General features: G+C 42.0%; 1 protein-coding gene across 3 annotated transcripts in view; it reads right to left on the minus strand.

Moving 5' to 3' along the window:
- RUBCN (rubicon autophagy regulator) overlaps positions 1-18,121 on the minus strand; it is a 71,768-nt gene that overhangs the window by 5,035 nt on the left and 48,612 nt on the right. For 2 of the 3 annotated variants that reach the window (XM_007121263.4, XM_055084791.1), the window contains 4 exons: positions 12,392-12,493; positions 2,841-2,901; positions 1,601-1,733; positions 798-943 (listed from right to left, as the gene is read on the minus strand). In XM_007121263.4, the coding sequence (XP_007121325.2) occupies positions 798-943; positions 1,601-1,733; positions 2,841-2,901; positions 12,392-12,493 (442 nt within the window). Of the gene's footprint in view, positions 1-797; positions 944-1,600; positions 1,734-2,840; positions 2,902-9,747; positions 9,823-12,391; positions 12,494-18,121 lie in introns of all 3 variants that reach the window. The other variant, XM_055084788.1, reaches the window with a different exon arrangement.

Raw genomic sequence — 18,121 nt, forward strand, 5'->3', positions numbered from 1 at the left:
TCACTGTTGTGGCCTCTCCCGTTGCGGAGCACAGGCTCAGTGGCCATGGCTCAAGGGCCCAGCCGCTCCGCGGCATGTGGGATCTTCCCGGACTGAGGCACGAACCCGCGTCCCCTGCATTGGCAGGCGGGCTCTCAACCACTGCGCCACCAGGGAAGCCCAGGAGAACCAATTTAAACCAAGGATTGTAAGGTTAGGATTTAGGTCTAGGCAGTGACTCTTCCCAATAATGAACCACACTTTCTGTACAAATGTAATAGATGAGAAATAGTAAAGAGGAGAGAACAAAAGGAAAGCAAAGCATCCATCCATCTTGAGGAAAAAAAAAAAAAGCTAATAAAACTATTGGGAGGAAGGCAACAGATTGGGAGGAAGGCAACAGGTTGGGAGGCCAGTGATAAAAGACCTCATTTCTGGTTAGCTCTGGGAAGGAATGGGAGGACTAAGAGTAAAACTCGCAGACAAGGGACTTCCCTGGTGGCCCAGTGGGTAAGACTTTGTGCTCCCAATGCAGGGAGCCCGGGTTCGATCCCTGGTCAGGGAACTAGATCCCACATGCATGCCGCAACTAAGAGTCTGCATAATGCAGTTAAGACCCGGCGCAGCCAAAATAAATAAATAAATAAATATTAAAAAAAAACAACAACTCGCAGACAAGTAGATAACCCTCTCCCTCTGCCTTTTAGAATTGTATGGGAGGTACAGCTGCAGGTAGGGACAATAGGGTGAAGAGAAGGCTCTGACAATCCAAAGAGAATATATCTGTTTGCCAAAGGGCACAGCCACTGACTACTCACGTTGGGGCTGGATGAACATTAAAAATTATCTGAGGCCGGGGTGGGGCCCACTCCAGGTTGCCTCGAACACGAATACGTAGCTTGTAGATGTCAGCATGCTGCCCGTCATCTGGTGAGATGGGCAGTGAGTCAGGGATGGGCAGGAGCTGCAGGAGAAAAGCACAGGGTGATCCACCGTGGACAAACTGGGGGAATACATATGCTTGACCCTTCTGGCCATGGCAGAAGCATAATTAATGAAAGCCGTTTCAGGAACACCAATAAGCAAGGGCTTCAGGGAACCTTGGCCCTCGAGATAAATGATAAGGCACCAGGCTACTAGAAGTGAGGGCCTTAGGTTCCAAGAATCAAAAGGAACAGAAACGGCATCCCAGTGTGGTGGCACCCCTTGATTATGCTGTCCCTGAACCCAGCCCGGGACCCTTGGTGTGCCAGGGTGCTTCATGCCTTATTCAACTGCAGAGCAAAGAAGAACCTGAATAGTTCACTTTTCCAGTGTCTCAAGGTGGTCACAACACAGGAGTGCTGCCCCCGGGTCTAGTGAACAGTCATGTGGAATAAGGACAGTGAAGGAGCCGTCATCTCCTATCCTGACGATGGCTAGGGAAAACCTAGGCAAGCGTGCATGCATTCCTTCATTTATCCATGACACACATCTGTAATGAATGGTTTCTAAAAGTAAGGAAGGAAACACGGAGGCTCATTCTAAACTGGGGACGTGTAATAAAGGAGAACAATATCAGAAAGGCTCACAGCCTCCTGGGGCTGGACGCTGGATGGAGAAAAAGACTTGAAGAATCTACCTTCTGAGGGGCATCGTGCTCTGGAACGAGCCACTCTAGCTCTGAGGCGGCTGGGAGCTGCATCCCCTCAAACTGCTTCAGGAGCCCCATGGCCACTGCCTCAGCAGATGTGGAGTGTAGGAAGCAGTGAGAGCTGAAACAGAGAGTCAAGGAAGACTGAGCATAGAGAAAAGACAGGAGGATGGGAGCCCTAACTTCAGGACCCGATACCATACACAGTGATTTATGGACTGAGAGAACATTCACAGCACCCCCAGTCCACTCAGCTTCCTTTCTCATCATCCTCAGACGTGTGAGTATAGAGCAAAATACATAGGTCCACACATAGTTCTAAGACTTAGGCTCAAATCCCACTTACTAGCATTCATGGCACTGCTGGTTAAGAATTCTGTCAAATCCTTTCTCTAAACTTCACTTTCTTTTTTTTTTTTAAATTTATTTATTCATTTATTTATTTATTTTCTGTCTGCGTCGGGTCTTCGTTGCTGCGCGCGGGCTTTCTCTAGTTGCAGCGAGTGGGGATTACTCTTCGTCGCGGTGTGCGGGTTTCTCACTGCGGCGGCTTCTCTTGTTTCAGAGCACGGGCTCTAGGCACGCGGGCTTCAGTAGTTGTGGCTCACGAGCTCTAGAGCACAGGCTCAGCAGTTGTGGCGCACGGGCTTAGTTGCTCCGTGGCATGTGGGATCTTCCCGGACCAGGGCTCGAACCCGTGTCCCCTGCACTGACAGGCGGATTCTTAACCACTGCGCCACCAGGGAAGCCCTAAACTTCACTTCCTTTAATTGCAAAATGGGGATGACAACACCTGTTTACAAAACAGAGTGAGTCAAACTGCTTTGTGGACTATGAAGACTATTGTCACTCCCACATGAGCTATTTCCTCTAGTTGAGTCTCTACTACGTGGAACCTGTTCAATTTGATTTCATACTCAGAAATCACGATCACTGTTCTCTCTTTTGAGACCTGATCTTCTGGGAGACTCTGGTATAATCAGACCTAGCAGAGAAGGAATAATCCACACTGCGAGCTTTGCCTCCACCAGAGCCCAGCCTGTTTGATCTCATGATCTTCTGCTCTCTTCCCTGGACTCACCACCATCAGGCAGGCCTGTCACATTAACCTTGCCTCTTTGTGAATTCAGAGGGCTTCATCCCATGGCCTTCCCATCCATATGCCAAGACCTGGGTTTGTTTCTCCACATATCCCAAAATTTTATTTAAAAAAAAAAAAAGTACTTACAAGGGCTGGGAGGAAACAAATGATTTGTTGTTTGAGAGTGTGCTCCTTCTGATGTCAGCATCTAAATGCAAACAAGAGTTAAGGGGAGCAGGAAATGGAAAGGGAGGAGGTAAGGGATAATAATGGAAAGCAGTCCAAGCTATTGCCAGCTAAGCACTCAGGGCAGCAGCTAGGTGCTACATTCTATGCAGGATAAGGAGCAGAGTCCAGGTGAAGCTTTACATACAATTTATAGTTTGGCTCTGTTCAAGTCACAACAGACTGAATTGGTGACATTATGCATAGCTTGTAGATGTCAGTGGCTACAGATCCAGGTGGAAACACAAATTCACATTTAGTGCAAAGCAGTGAAGGAGAAAACGAAGCATCCTAAGGCAAACAGGGACACACTCTCTACCAAGCAGCAACAAATTACTCCAATTTCTCTCATTCTCTAAATCTCAGTCGCTCTTAAATGATAAACTCTCAGAGTCAAGAACTCTATCTAGCTCTTTTTTTTAAATACCAGAATCAGTACCTAACACAGAATTTAGGTCATAGAGGTTACTCATTAAATGTATGTGGAATTGAAACTTTGCTTCTAACATCTGACCAGTATTGCTATTACCCGCTGAATGTGAGAAGTCTTCCATGTCCTTAACAAAGTTTCACGGAAAGACTCCCTTCCTGTCCGGTGGCACAGGGGAAAAAAAGAACTTCTCTATGGTTTGGCAGCTCCCTGCAGATGCCTGGTAAACAACAAATTTTCATGCAGCTATTCAACACGATCTTTACTAAAGAACTCTCAAACATAATTTTAGGAAACTGTGGCAGACTTTCCAAAGTCTATTTCCAAGAAAGAATTTTGAAAAGGATTTCTAATAATGATATACCTGAATCTCTAGAGACCTCATCTACCCAAATACTTTTAATGGGGAGAATGTGAAACATAGCAGTCATGTTCAAGAAAAGCAGATACTGCCTATTCAAGTCATGAAAACAAGACTGTTCTGATAAGTCTCATCCCTTACTTCCTTTGATGCCTAGTGAAAAGACCTTTTCCTAATTAAACCTACACAATGATCAATCTACTGCATTTAAGCCCTTCAACAGAGCACTAAGCTTACATGACATCACTCTGCACTTGGCCATGAGTAGCTCAATTGTTCTTCATGTTTCCTCTGTATACATATACGTTTGTATGTGCCACTACATTATAATATCTCGGTGTGAGGAAATGAGATCGTGTCTAATTCTTCTGTTTGGCCCTGAAATACTTAACACAGTGCTCTGTATAACAGCATATTCTCAAATAATATTCCTGGAAAATCAATGTCTTCAAATCTATAAACACAAGTAAGAGAAAAGAATTGAAATCTCTCAGTTTTCATATGCTCTCTAAGCATAGAACAACTTAAGACAGCAACAAAATCTTTGACTAGCAAATAACAAATCCTATTTTATTTAACAAACAAGTTCATGTATATCATATACTCTGTCTGAATTTGCGCCACTCAAATCCAGTTCCCAATGCACTGCTGGTTCTGTATTCCATTCTAAATAGTGCTAGAAAAGAAAAAAAAAAACTCTAGGCAATACTAGAACTTCATAGACCATTGGGTTTGCAACATTGATTTGAGTAACACTAAACTGCCTTGGATCATACGTAAGTCTTGCCTTGTCCTTAAAATCCTCAAAGAGCTTTGTACATAATAGGTTTCAAAAAAATATTTCCTAAATAAAAAAATTGGCTAAAAGCAAATTTCAGCCTGTTTACGAGTGATAGAAAAGGAAAAATGAGACAAAAATCTTAGACAGATATCTTGAATAAAGAGCTAACCAACATGGTTACTTGAGGGCCAGGCTACTAAAGAAAACATGGCACGCCAGAGAGGAGAGGTGGTTGACAATTCATGGTTGCTGAAAACCGCTGTCTTCATAAAAACTATTCAGCAGTTCTTCAGCCTCACCGAGAGGAAGTCTTCTTTTCTTTGAGAGAAAAAATAACACTCTCTCTTCTATGGAAAATAAAGTCAAGTCATACTTTATCATGTTTCTTCTTTTTTACCAGAGGGGCAGTGACGTCCTAGCTAATCATGAATATTTCCAAGAGTGCAGAAGACTACACGGGTTTGGAAGCGAGGATCTTACCCCAAGAGTGGAGAGGGAGAGGCAGTGCCTGATATCAAAAGGGACATGACACCTGTCACTGGTCAGTACCATGAAGGCCTTGTGGGTACTAGGCCTCTCTGTTGCATCCTGCTCACTCTCTAGTCAGTACAAGCAGATGATTACGTTAATGTGGTTGGAACACTAGTTGAGGATCTGGATAAAAGTAGACCAGGGTCTAGGATAATTAAGGAGTAAAGAGACAGAAGAAAGCTACTCAACTGAATGGATTAAACGTACCCCAAATGAGAGCACTTGAGAAAGAAGTCTGAGAAGCACTCCTTCCAAATGGAAGTTAACATAATTATGAAACTTTTTATCAATTCTTTAACAAGAACTGATTTCAAATGCTTCTGATGCTTTAGATAGGGTAAGGCTATTACTACTGACTGGAAAAAGTTCAAAAATATAAAGACAAACAACAACAAAAATAATGACAGGTTATAAGAAGGATTTTTGCATGTCCAGACACCGGTATTGGGATGATCAGGGAAGAACTGGTTAAAACCTTGGTACCCTAGCAAACTCTGCACATTTTTAAACAAAATAAGTGAGGCACAAGAATAGAGTCAACTTCAGAATTTACTGGCCAATCTGATGTTGGTTTGCATCCTGTTTTCCTTTTAGCACATAAGGGGATACCCAACACATCCAGAAATCCAACTCTAATGAATGTTCTGTAACTGCTGACTCAAGAGGAAACACTTTAAAATGGAGAACCACAATTACTCTTGCCTTAGAAGGAGAAAACAATTTATTAAAAGGGGGGGGTGAGGAGGAGCAACAGATTACCTTGAATTGGATATAATTTTAAAACTTGCCCAAAATATAGTTCATGAACTTTCCTCTTTATATATTGTGCCAGTTTTCAATTTATTGTCTTTCAGCTCCCAACCTGCCCTTCTTTTTGTCTGCTCTGTGATAATGGAGCTGGACTTGAAAACATTGGTATTTTGCCAGCTGGCACAATGTTCAGCTTCAGCAGTAGAGGGCGCTGGAGGGACACTGGAGGAGGAAGGGGTTTCTCTGGCTGCTGGTGTGCTCCCGTAAGCGGACTCCTGTGGTGCAGGTGACTTTCCCCAGGGTAAGCATGGCTTCAGGAGGCTTTGCAGCAGGGCGCCACTGGTGGTACTTTTCATAAGCGGCTTCCCTTGGACCTCTGGGAAAGCTTCCGAGCCGGTGCCGCTGGCCTGACCCCTCCCATGAACCACTTTCCCCAGCACCCCTTGAGTTCTGAGGCACAGCAACCCCTGGGGGAAGCCTCCTCCCGCACCCCAGAGAATGGTTTCCTGAAGAGGGCTGTTGGCGTGGCACCCCTCATGGACAACATGCCCGGACATTCTCTCAGGGCAGTTCACCTACAGAGAACTCCACCATCCAGTGAGCAAGGAGGTCTGGATCGCAGCCTCCGGGTATGGCCCTCTTCTACATTTGTTCCTCCCCTAGGGGCACTATCTCAGCCCTAGGGATGGTGACTGCTGCCTATATCTGCTATTCCTGTATTCCTTAGAGTTCTCTTTACTCCTCATGAGCCAGTCTCCCATTACTTCAATCCCCCATCAGAGTTAATAATGCTTTATATTAAATTTTCCCTATTCAAGTTATCATGTGGTTTCTGTCTCCTGACTGGACCCTGACTAGGTACATATATGCAGAGATTGAAATTCTAAAAGAAGGAGGATAAAGAAGAATTGATGAAGTTGTGGTGGAAAAGGATGAAGGGAGGAAAAAAACAACAACAAAATCCTAAAACCAAAGAAGCTGAAAAGACTGTCTGGAATTGGGAGCCCATGAATGATATCATATCAATTTGGCAGACACCATCAGAAGATACAGATGAAGTGAAAGAAGCCAGACACAAAAGATCACATACTGTGTGACTGCATTTACATGAAATGTCCAGAAAAGACAAATCTATAGAGATATAAAGATTATATATGGTGGTGGACCGGGGCTTGGGGTGGGAATGTAAATTAACTATAAATGGGCGTGAGGGATCTTACTGGGGTGACGAAGATGTTCTGAAACTAGATTACGGTGATGGTTGACAACTTGGTAAATTTACTCAAATTTAGTGAGTTGTACACTTAAAGTAGGTAGGTTTTGAAGTATAATTATTCCTCAGTAAAATTGTTTTTTAAAAAGGGAATAGATGTTAACGAATACAAAGCTTTCTATGAATAAGCTACGATCACAAGTTTACATCCCCTTTACTGTGAGGAGGAAGTAACTTTCAAAACTATTTCCTTCATAAACACTTCTGCTCCATAAAGTCTACTTGCTGAATTAGGATCTAAGAAAAATGATTACATTAAGCAAAGTATTACAATTATGCAGAGTATTTATCATAAATGATGTCTACACTACGATGCTTAAGTAATTTTTCCACAGGTGTTATGGATTCTGATAACCTTCCTCTTACAGAATCCCAAGAGATTCTTCAATAGCATATATTACTTAAGCTGATCAAGAAGAAAAGCATCTGTAAGCCTCTGGACATGATCAAGAAGACTGCTAATGAGAAGTATACCAACACTTGTTAGAAAGAATTTGGTCCCCAGTAATAAACTTGATTAAAGACCAGAAACAAATGAAAAAGAACAGAAAGCAATAAAGAAACCTACAGTAGAGAAAGATGAATTGTAAATTATGCTTTCAGAGAAAAACAAATACTGTATGCTAACACATATATATGGAATCTAAAAAAAAAAAAAAGGTCATGAAGAACCTAGGGGCAAGATGGGAATAAAGACGCAGACCTACTAGAGAATGGACTTGAGGACACGGGGAGGCGGAAGGGTAAGCTGGGACAAAGTGAGAGAGTGGCATGGACATATATACACTACCAAACGTAAAATAGATAGCTAGTGGGAAGCAGCCGCATGGCACAGGGAGATCAGCTCGGTGCTTTGTGACCACCTAGAGGGGTGGGACAGGGAGGATGGGAGGGAGGGAGATGCAAGAAGGAAGAGATATGGGGATATATGTATATGTATAACTGATTCACTTTGTTAAAAGCAGAAACTAACACACCAATGTAAAGCAATTATACTCAAATAAAGATGTTAAAAAAATTATGCTTTCATAATCGGGAATCTGTGTGTAGAAAGAAAGTCAAACAAGTCACTACTTTGGAGAAAGGGTTGTTCTGATTGCTTTACCCTCCAAGCCCTCAAAATGCGTTGGGATTGTGGATCATGAGAAAAAGTAGTACTTTAGCTGAAAAATATTTCGTATTCTTGGTGTATAAAAAACGCTTTAAAGCTCCCAAAATGGGGGAAGAAAGGATGCTAGGAAGACCAAATATAAGTATGCCTTATGGTTAAAGCAGACTGACTATGCTCTAACCAAGAAGTACCTGACAGTCAGTAAATGCACATGCCAACGATTCTGGTTGTAAACACATCAGAAACCAGTTTAAAAGTAACTTAGGGGAATTCTCTAGCAGTCCAGTGGTTAGGACTCAGCACTTTCACTGCCTGGGTTCGATCCCCGGTCAGGGAACTAAGATCCCTCTAGCCATGCGGCATAGCCAAAAAAAAACCAAACTAAAAAAAAATGACTTATGATTGTTACTTCTCAAGCAAGAGAAGACTATGTTACAATAAATTACAACAGTTCAGGAGTAGAGTAAAAGGTACCTAATTACTTTTATTTCTCTAAATCTTAATTTAATCTTATACATATAATTATTTCAAACTCTAGTGGCTGACAATATTAACCGTTAAAATTAACTGTTAATTAAAATTTAAAATCAATAAAATAATTAACTATTAATCAAATTAATAAATGCCCTGAATTTTGTTGTTTGTATGTTTAACACTGTGAACAGAAAACTACTACTTTTAGTCAACTCCACCTACAGAAAGTCTACTTGTTTGGATCACAAAGCAGTTACTAAGGCCAAACATTTACAGCAATAAATCCTAATTGTATACAAAGTACCTAGAAGAGATACCTTTCTGAAAGTTGGCTCTGCAAATTCAAAACTCTAAAGGGACTCTAAGCTTCATACCATTCTATCGGACTTTTGCTGTCTGAATGTGTGGCAGTATTTAGCTATAGGTTTGAACTGTAATTTCTTCACCTGACCACTCCTTTCTAAACTGTCCACTATCTCCATCAGCCACAATGACCACTTAATCTAAAAGTATCACTGTAGAGAAGGATTAACAAGGATAATCTCAGTGAGGAGGATTGCTGGGGTCATATGAGGAAGAAGAAAATGAGTATCTGAAAAAATGGTACAAATGAACTTACTTAAAAAAAATAGAGCCACAGATCTAGAAAACAAACTTACAGTTACCAGGGGGGAAAGGGGGGGAGGGATAAATTGGGAGATTGGGATTGACATATACACAGTACTATATATAAAATAGATAACTAATAAGGACCTACTGTATAGCACAGGGAACTCTACTCAGTACTCTGTAATGACCTGTATGGGAAAAGAATCTAAAAAAGAGTGGATATATGTATATGTATAGCTGATTCACTTTCCTGTACAGCGGAAACTAACACTTTAAATCAACTATACTCCAATAAAAATTTTTTTAATTAAAAAATAATTTAAAAAAGAAAGAAAGAAAATGAGTATCTAATTTGTTCCCAGTTAGCTTAAGCCCAGTTCTCCCCAGATAGTTCTCCAAACCCTATAGTCCTCATAACCCTGACAAGTATCACAGGTATGTAAAAAAGCTGGTGCAAACATTCACACACATGCATGTATGAGCACACCCATGCTTCCAACACAGGCTACCTGAAAACAGCGAGGCCACTGACACTGAGAGTCCATTCTTTGACATGTGAGTCAGGTTAGATCCTTCACTACCATCTGTATAATAATGATTATAAAAGGGTGCCCTTTAGTATTCAGACAGGAAGTAAAGTGATGAGAATGACAATTCTATACCACATGTTCCTGGAATCAGGACTTGACTTTTGCTCCAAAAGATGGCACTGCTTTTAGAAACCTACATCCATAGTTAGGTTCTCACTTTGGCTCGGGAGACAGTTACTGCTGCCTCCCCAAACCAGCCTAGCCTTAAAGACCTCATAAGGCAGTGGTTATCAACCAGGGAGGATTTTGTACCCCCTGCAGATATTTGGCAATGTCTGAGGACATTTTTGGTTGTCACAACTGGGGAAAAGGGCGGTATGCTACTGGCATCTAGTGGGTAGAGAAGCCAGGAATGATGCTTAACACTGTACAATACACAAGACAGTCTATCACAGCAAAGAAATATCTGGCCTAGAGGTTGAGAAGCCCTGCCCTAAGGTCTTTTCCTTTAAGGATTTCTGTCTGAACTGACTAGAGAGTTAGTTGATTAAACACCTCCTCTGGGGCCACAAATGCAGCAACAGTTTCCAATAGGAGTGCACCTCATGCCAGCCCCAGGCAGGCTATTTCAAATTTGGCTCCTTCCAGTCTGAACAACTCCCCCTGGCTCCTTGCTTTGCTGCAAGGAACAGACTTTATAGTCAAGTGGACTGTTCCACACTCAGCGAAGTAGCATGTTTTGGATTTACCTTAATATTACCCACGTGAAATTCCAACTGCTGATCCTGAGAGAAAGGGCAGAACCCTCCTATTTTCTTCTAATTTGGAGATCAAGTCAATCACAGACTGTGGTATAATAAAAAAATATATATATTTGGTCTCTGTCCAGTTTCTGGCACAGAGCTCCTATAACCTTTGGAATTTCCTGAGTGATAGGAATGTCTGTTATTCATAATGAGCCCCTTTCCATTATATCCGAGTTTAAGTTAATGAAATGACTCATGGGGACACCCAGATAGCTTCAGGATGGGGTTGGCTGCCAGAAGAAAAAGCTACTTAGAAGATCAGAACTTTTAGCCCCACCTCAGGAACTCAGTTGCCACTGGCCAATGATTTAATCACTCATGCTTACTGAATGAACCTTGATAAAGATGAGGTTTGGAAGGGCTTCCTGGTTGGTGAACATATCGATGTACTGGGAGAGTGGCAGACCCTGACTCCATGGAGACGGAGGTTCCTGTGCTCAGGATACTTTGGGACCTTGCCCTATGTACCTCCTCTTCATGTGACTACTCATTTGTATCCTTTATAATAAACTGTAATCATAAGTATAGCGCTTCCCTGAGTTCTGTGAGTCATTCTAGTGAATTATCAAATGTGAGCAGGGAGTTGTGGGAACCCCTGGGTTGGTAGTTGGCCAGAGAGAAGTACAGGCATCCTGAGAACCCCACTGGCAGCTGGCATGTGAAGAGGGGAGCCATCTCGTGGGACTGAATCCTAAATCTGTAGAGTCTGTGCTAACTCTAGGAATTAGTGTCAGAATTGAAATGTAGGACACTCATTTGGTGTCAGAGAACTGGAGAACTGTTAGAAAACCACATACAAAGGAAAAAATGGAGTTTTAAGTGACTATCATTGTTATAAATAGAAATCAGATGCATTAAGGAAAACACAGAAGGAAGACTTCCTGGAGACCTGGAAAAATATGTGTAAAAATTGTATTTCTGAATGGGGAAGAAACTCAGCTACCATACCTGGAGCTGAATGGGTTCTCGAGATTGGCGTAAACAGGAAATCAGAGCCTCATGCAGTAAAAGATCTATTCATCATCTTGTTACAATGGAAAACTAGACACAATTCATCTCTATAAGAAAATTAGTCTTGGTTCCAGCCATGGGGGAAGAACTTACATCCCTGAACTGTTTGTTTGGTTTTCCATCTGTTTATTTGTTGATTGCACTGATAGGAAGTTGAAGAAATTTATGATTTTCAGGAATGGATTAACCCATTAATCATGGGTTAACCTGATTTAACACAACTGCCTTTCCAGATAAGAGCCCCTCCCCTTCTCTAAGCAGAAGCTCACAACAAGAGTCTGTGATTCTGCTATGCAAATTAGCGCTGGTAGGACAGAAAATAAAGCTCCACTTTGTAAATTTGATTTTTTTCCCCCCTTTTTGCTTCTTCCCTCCCAGTGACTCTTTCTGTCATTTTCTCTTAGGATTATAATAAAGCTCCTTTTAAACACTTTGAAACAATTTCAGTTGTGTTATAGGACACAAGAGAATAGAATTCTAATTTCATGTAGATGTGGGCTAGCTCTGGACTGCTAGTAGGAGGAATTAGAGTGAGAATCTGAGAGAAAGGTGCAACTGAGGAAGAAGCATATGGTGACATCAATAGCCAGCCCACTCCAATGGAATACTTCCTTTTAGTGTTCTTTTCTGCTTTAATTTTAAATAGGCTTTGTTTTTAACAAGAGAAGTTATCCCTTACAACAGCTGACAACATACCATAATGAACCATAATGAAGACCCCCTGCTTAGGGAAAGCTTCTCAGCCTATGATTCCAAATTAAAAGAAACAGTTAATGAAAGTTCCCTTGAAAAGTGTTAATTCATACCTTGGATTTCAAATTCATCAACCTCATCAGCAGAGCCAGAGTCAGAGAACTGTGCTGAATCACGTGAACTGAACTGGGAGCTGCTGGAAGTGACCCGAAAGCCTATTACATTAAAAAAAAAAAAAAAAAAAAAAAAGTAATAAATAGGACAGAAGAGGTCTCCTACTCTTTCTAGGGTCACAACAAAAGGGACCTGGTATGACTTGAACATAGAAGTAAATAGAACCTTGGCTGGGAATTATGCTGGGGAAATGGAAACTAGCTCTTCTTGCTAGTTTCCCCTTCTTGATTGATCCCCTAAAAGTTTCATGTGAGCAGAAAGTACCACTCTCTGGAAAGTGAATCTGGAACCAGTGGCCTTAGTTCTCCTCATATCAGAAACCTATTTTTTGGAAGATATTTCTGATATATGTATATATATTTTTTGAAAATGGTAAATGCTAATTTTAATAACAAAAGTCGTACTAAATGTACATGAAAGTTAAATTAACACAGTATAGAAGAGAATAGCTTAAATAAATTGGGATTCACATATTACAATAGCAAAGTTATGACCAAATGAACTGAAGACATGAACAGTTCTGAAAATTCTCTTTTCGGCCTACTTCCTAAAGAAATAGTCAGGCTTTTTTCCTGTACATAGTTTTGAGCTTTGTCTATACCATATAGAGTAGAAAAATAAATTCTTTAGCAACCTAGAAACAGTTTATAAAACTCTTAAAGTTTAATTTTCTTTGCCAGACATGCCAATGTTAAACTGACAGCTATAAATTAAAGCTATATAGACAATAGGTATAAGTAATATAGAACAAGTTAAGAATACTACATTTACCAGATTTTTCTTTTTAAAAATTACTGTACTTTCTTAATTCCTGTGTGCTTTGCAATAGGAATAATAGGGACTTTGTTTTCTTAGAAAAGATAATAACATGTAAGAGTATAACACAAATAAGATAATTTATAATATACATGTAGAGGTAGGAAATGGATGAGCTCTAGGACTCTGGTCTGGTAGAAAAAAAAAAAATTAGAACAACATAGAAAATCTTTCTGACAGCAGAGGAACCCTTGGCTTGGGTATAACATCTCACATGAACATACGAAGACAAAAAAGAAAGCCCACGAGGTACTAAGTCTTATCCCGAAGCCTGAAGAAGCAGGAACAGGCGTTCACAGCCTCACTCACTTCCATACTCAGTCTCCTGGTACACAGGGAGCAGATTCTTGGTGCGGATCTGCTGGCGACGAAGGCGGATCTTCTGCTTCAGTTCCTGGATCTCCCTGTCACTGTCCTCCTCCCCTTCCTCCTCTTCTAGGCACTGGCTCATCATGTTGCACTTCATCAGCTCAATGGCAGCAATCAAGGATTCTGAGATGCTGAAGTGGGCATTTTCCTGGGGAAGAAGAGCGCCAAAAAGGGGACACCTCACTGATTATACTCTTGGAAAGTAGCTTCCAGAACGTGCATTGCTTTCATTCAAAACACCCAGGGGAAATGCACACTGCTCCTATAATGAAAGCTGATGGCCAGAAAACCTGTTGTACATTCTCTTTGCTCTCGTATATGGCCATGCCTGGCCTTCCTGTCCCACTTTCCACATAAAAATATGACAGAGAAGAGGTCAGGTCTTTCCTAAAACCATACACTTATATACAAAGTATTAAGGTAAATGTGATATCTCAAGATAAAGTGCTTTGTAAGCTACAAAATGCTACAGGGACATTATTTATCACATATCTGAGCCTTAGAACAAAATATAGAAGTTGATTCTGGAGACAGTTTTTACCTAAGGTTCCAGGGTCAAGGAAACAGTAATCATGTGACTAAAATTCAATGTTTCTCTGTCCAGGGTAGCTTCTAAGACAAAATCAGTAATATCTTTGGACTCAGTGAGGCGCACAGGCTCCCAGAAGAGTTTTCCAGAGATAGAACTTGTTGAGCCTATCTTTACTGTGACTTACCTGTATTGTAGTCTACACCCATGTTATTGCTGTGTACCCAAAACCTCTTTAGGACAAATGGCACAGTAGCCCTCAGACCAGATCTCCCAACTCATGGGCTTTTCAGTGGCTCCTTAGAGTCCTCACCTTTTCCAGGTCTGCACAGCTGCCAAAGTCTTGCTCAGACAGGTAGCTGATGAGGGACTGTCCCTCTGATGGTCTTCGGAACATGCCTTCTCCTGAGCACAGGTACTGATTGCCCTCTGTGGGAAAATGGAATGTGGATGTGAAAAGCCCTGCTTTGAAAAGCAAATCTTCTTTACAGACAAGCTTCTTTAAGAAGTCTGATGATTTTAACACTAAAGATGCTCCCAAGTCTTCCCGGATAACAGGTTGGAAAGATGTCTACCTTCTACAGGAATTTCTCTGAATCTCGGAATCCCAGAGCACTAAGCCCCTGGGTTAGAGAATAGTGGAATAAATGGAGAGAGCCTGGAGACAACCCTTTAACCACCTAAATTTAAAGATGACATACTCGTCCTCCTACCCACAAAGAAAGAAACCAAAAAACCTGTGCTGTGAGTCAGACAAGGAAAGAAATGGCTCTCCCTGTGTATGATTTCCATGTGGAGCCTATCTTTGGTAATTAAGCCTAGCCACTCAAAGGCCTCTTTTCAAGGTCTCTCTCACCTACTCAGAGAGCCATTCCAGCTGGCTCACCAGACATTCACGGTGATAACACCCACAGCACGAGACAGTGGGACCCCTAAGGCAGAGAGGAGCAAGAGAAATGGCAGGGTAGTGTGATTTCTGGCACAGGGGTTGAAAACAATGAAATGGAGGGTAAGACTGTATGGTGTGTACCCTCCACAGAGCTAAGATGAGCTACACAGCTCAGAGTGTGGCAGGCATGGGGGAGCAGAGCAAAGACACGATTGCAGCACTGGCCTTCCTAGTACTCACTTACCATACTCCATGTACAGAGAGCTGGGTGTGCTGACTTCACTGCTTTGACCAGAGTAGGACAAGGGGCCTCTCAACTTCGACTTATCACTGCAGGATTCTAGTGTCAGTGGCCACCAGGAAGTAAAAACACACATACGAGGTGAGCGACACATACATTCCCAACTTTGGAGTTTCAATATTTAACTGCTCCCATTCCCAATGCCCTCCCGAACAGGAGAGAGGTGGCACACCAACAGGGAACAGTCCAAGAATGCAGGAACACATGGAGGAAGGGAGGTGGGAAATCGGTATATTCTAAGGGGAAAAGAGAAAACATGACCTGGAATGCGGCAACACAGAGGCGAAAAAGAATCAAATCAAAGTGGATTCATGAATTTAGTTCTCTCTTCTTCCATCTTCTTACCAAATGTTCCAGGAATATCAGCCAATTTCTACCCTCTTGACAAACCAATTTAGAAAACAGTCCTCACATGGAGACAAGCACACTGAAACTTTTCTGATACCTTGACACTAGACTTTAAAACAATATCAGAAGGGTTAAACTCACTAAAGAAACACTAGGATATGGCCTCTCTTAAACCTGAAATGTAAATTTGTCATACCTACAAATTTAACCCACTTCTGAACTAGCAGAACAAAATAACACCCAGCAATGTCCTTAAAAGAAGCATCAAGACAATGTTAGAGAAGCCAAGGATGATGGCCTTGTAACCAAAGGGCTCAGCCACAGGGCTGTAGACCCAGCCTTCCTGGAGAAGGAAGGGAGAGGTTTCATGAGAAGCCTGGCAAAGTAAGAAATGTCTGGGTAGCAGTTTTCAAGGAACATTGAGAGTTGAGAGTAGAGGAATAGCAGCAGGCATGGTTCACAGGAAATGGAAACTGATATTCTCCAAAGGGAAACACAAAATTTCCAGTGCCACAGAAGGAAAAGCAGGCAGCAAAGCAGGTGGGTGCCTGAGAAATGAACAGGATGCGCTGGGAGAACTAATGATTGAGCAGCATCCAACCCATTTCCTTGACAGATGGTGCCAATTTGTCAGCTGCTCCTCTCACAAAAAATGTTACTACGTGGTAAGTGATAACTCTGTGTTCCCTTGGTCGTCCTGGCAGTGGGCTCTGCTCCTCACTACAAACCAGCAGTCACCATGATGCCTTGGTAAGAAACCATGATTTGGAGGCAAGCTTTGAGGTCCCCAGTCAAACTCAGTGCACAACACAAACTCCAACACCAGAACCTTATTCCTTTACAGCACGTAAAGGCCATCCAGCCTTTCCTCACTGAGCTCACTACCTCCTGAGGCTGCCCATTCAACTGATCAGCTCTAATTCTTAGAATTTCCTCATACCGACTTGAAATCTGTTGTCTTAAAATTTCTTATCTCCTTAAGAACAACAACACGTTTCTAAATGAAGGTCTCGCAGACTTGTTCCTCTTTAACTTCTTTGCCAAGCTAACATAGCCAGTGGCTTCACCCATTACCAGGAGGCCATAGTTTTCAGTTCTCCCTTACCACTCTGTCTTGCAGACACATTCTAGCATCAATATCTCCATGCATGATGTACCCAGAATGTAACACAATATGCAGTTTGAACACCACTGTGAAAACCAAAGAAACAGACTTAAGTCAATAGAAAAACCTTGTGCAATGGCTGGAATGAGGGGGTGGGGGAGAAATTTACAGGGGAAGGAAGACAGGTGAAAGAAAAAGGAAACAGGGACTCCAGGAGAGGCAAAAACATGCACTCACATCCAAGACCACAGAAAGGGAGAAAACACATTCTGGTGTTAAATCATGGAACATAAAGTAATTTGTAGTAAGTACTCAGTTATAAGAAAAATTCTGCCACTGATTCATCATGATGTCTTAGACAAACAGCAGACCTCAGGTTCACCTTTGTGCAATGCAGGCTTGACGAGTCTTGATTCTATCTCCTGGATGCTGTTGAGAGACTGAATGAGGCGTTTGGAAGTCGTGGGCAAAAAATGTATCATGCAAAACAATGGTATTATTTTACCAACAGGTCTAAGCATAACTACAGGACCAGGCCAGCCAGACTTGATTTGACACCAGAATGGAAAAGGAAGTTTGAAACCAAGCAAGATGGTCACAGAGGAACACAAGGAGGTGGGGGCGGGGGCTGGACAGACAGGACTGGCTACCAAACCTGCAATGGGATCTTCAACTATAATGGTGATACTCCTGGGGCCTCCTGTATGTAGACAGACAGGTGCAGAGGAAAGTCCAGAACACGAGAATATATGGAGTGAGAAAAAGAGCGTCTTCTTATCTAGCAAAGGTTGGGGCTTAACTCCTGAGAGGGAACCCCAGCGCAGAGGGAAAGATGACTCTTACGAGAAGCTGCACATGACCCACACGCCCTCAGATCCTTCTGCTTAGGTTTTCTCTGGCTCCCTTTTCCAATGCAGATTACCGTAGTTTCTGGAATCCGCATGGATGCAAGAAAGGGGGCAGGGAAGTTTTACATGCTCAAACACCAGTAGCCTGGAGTACAGCAGACACCAGGTCTGCTCCTGAAGATGTGAAGTAAGGGTCTAACCCAAGCACTCTTCACATCTACGAAGGCTCATGGGAAGACAGGCTTTGATTGGAGATTTTTTTTCTAACGAGTTCCAATGAGCCAAACCACATTCTTGAGGGGAAAACAGAGACAAAAGTTTGCAATTCAGAAGTTTCAGATGAAGGCCTTAGCTCTCACCTTTTAGAAATTATAAACAGAAATCAATAGCAGCTCTCATTGTAAAAGGAAATCTTCCTTTTTTGCTCTTAATTTTTTATACTTTACTCTTTTTTTTTTTTTTTT

The sequence above is a fragment of the Physeter macrocephalus genome, chromosome 1 (assembly GCF_002837175.3).
Source record: "Physeter macrocephalus isolate SW-GA chromosome 1, ASM283717v5, whole genome shotgun sequence".
Lineage (NCBI taxonomy): Eukaryota > Metazoa > Chordata > Mammalia > Artiodactyla > Physeteridae > Physeter > Physeter macrocephalus.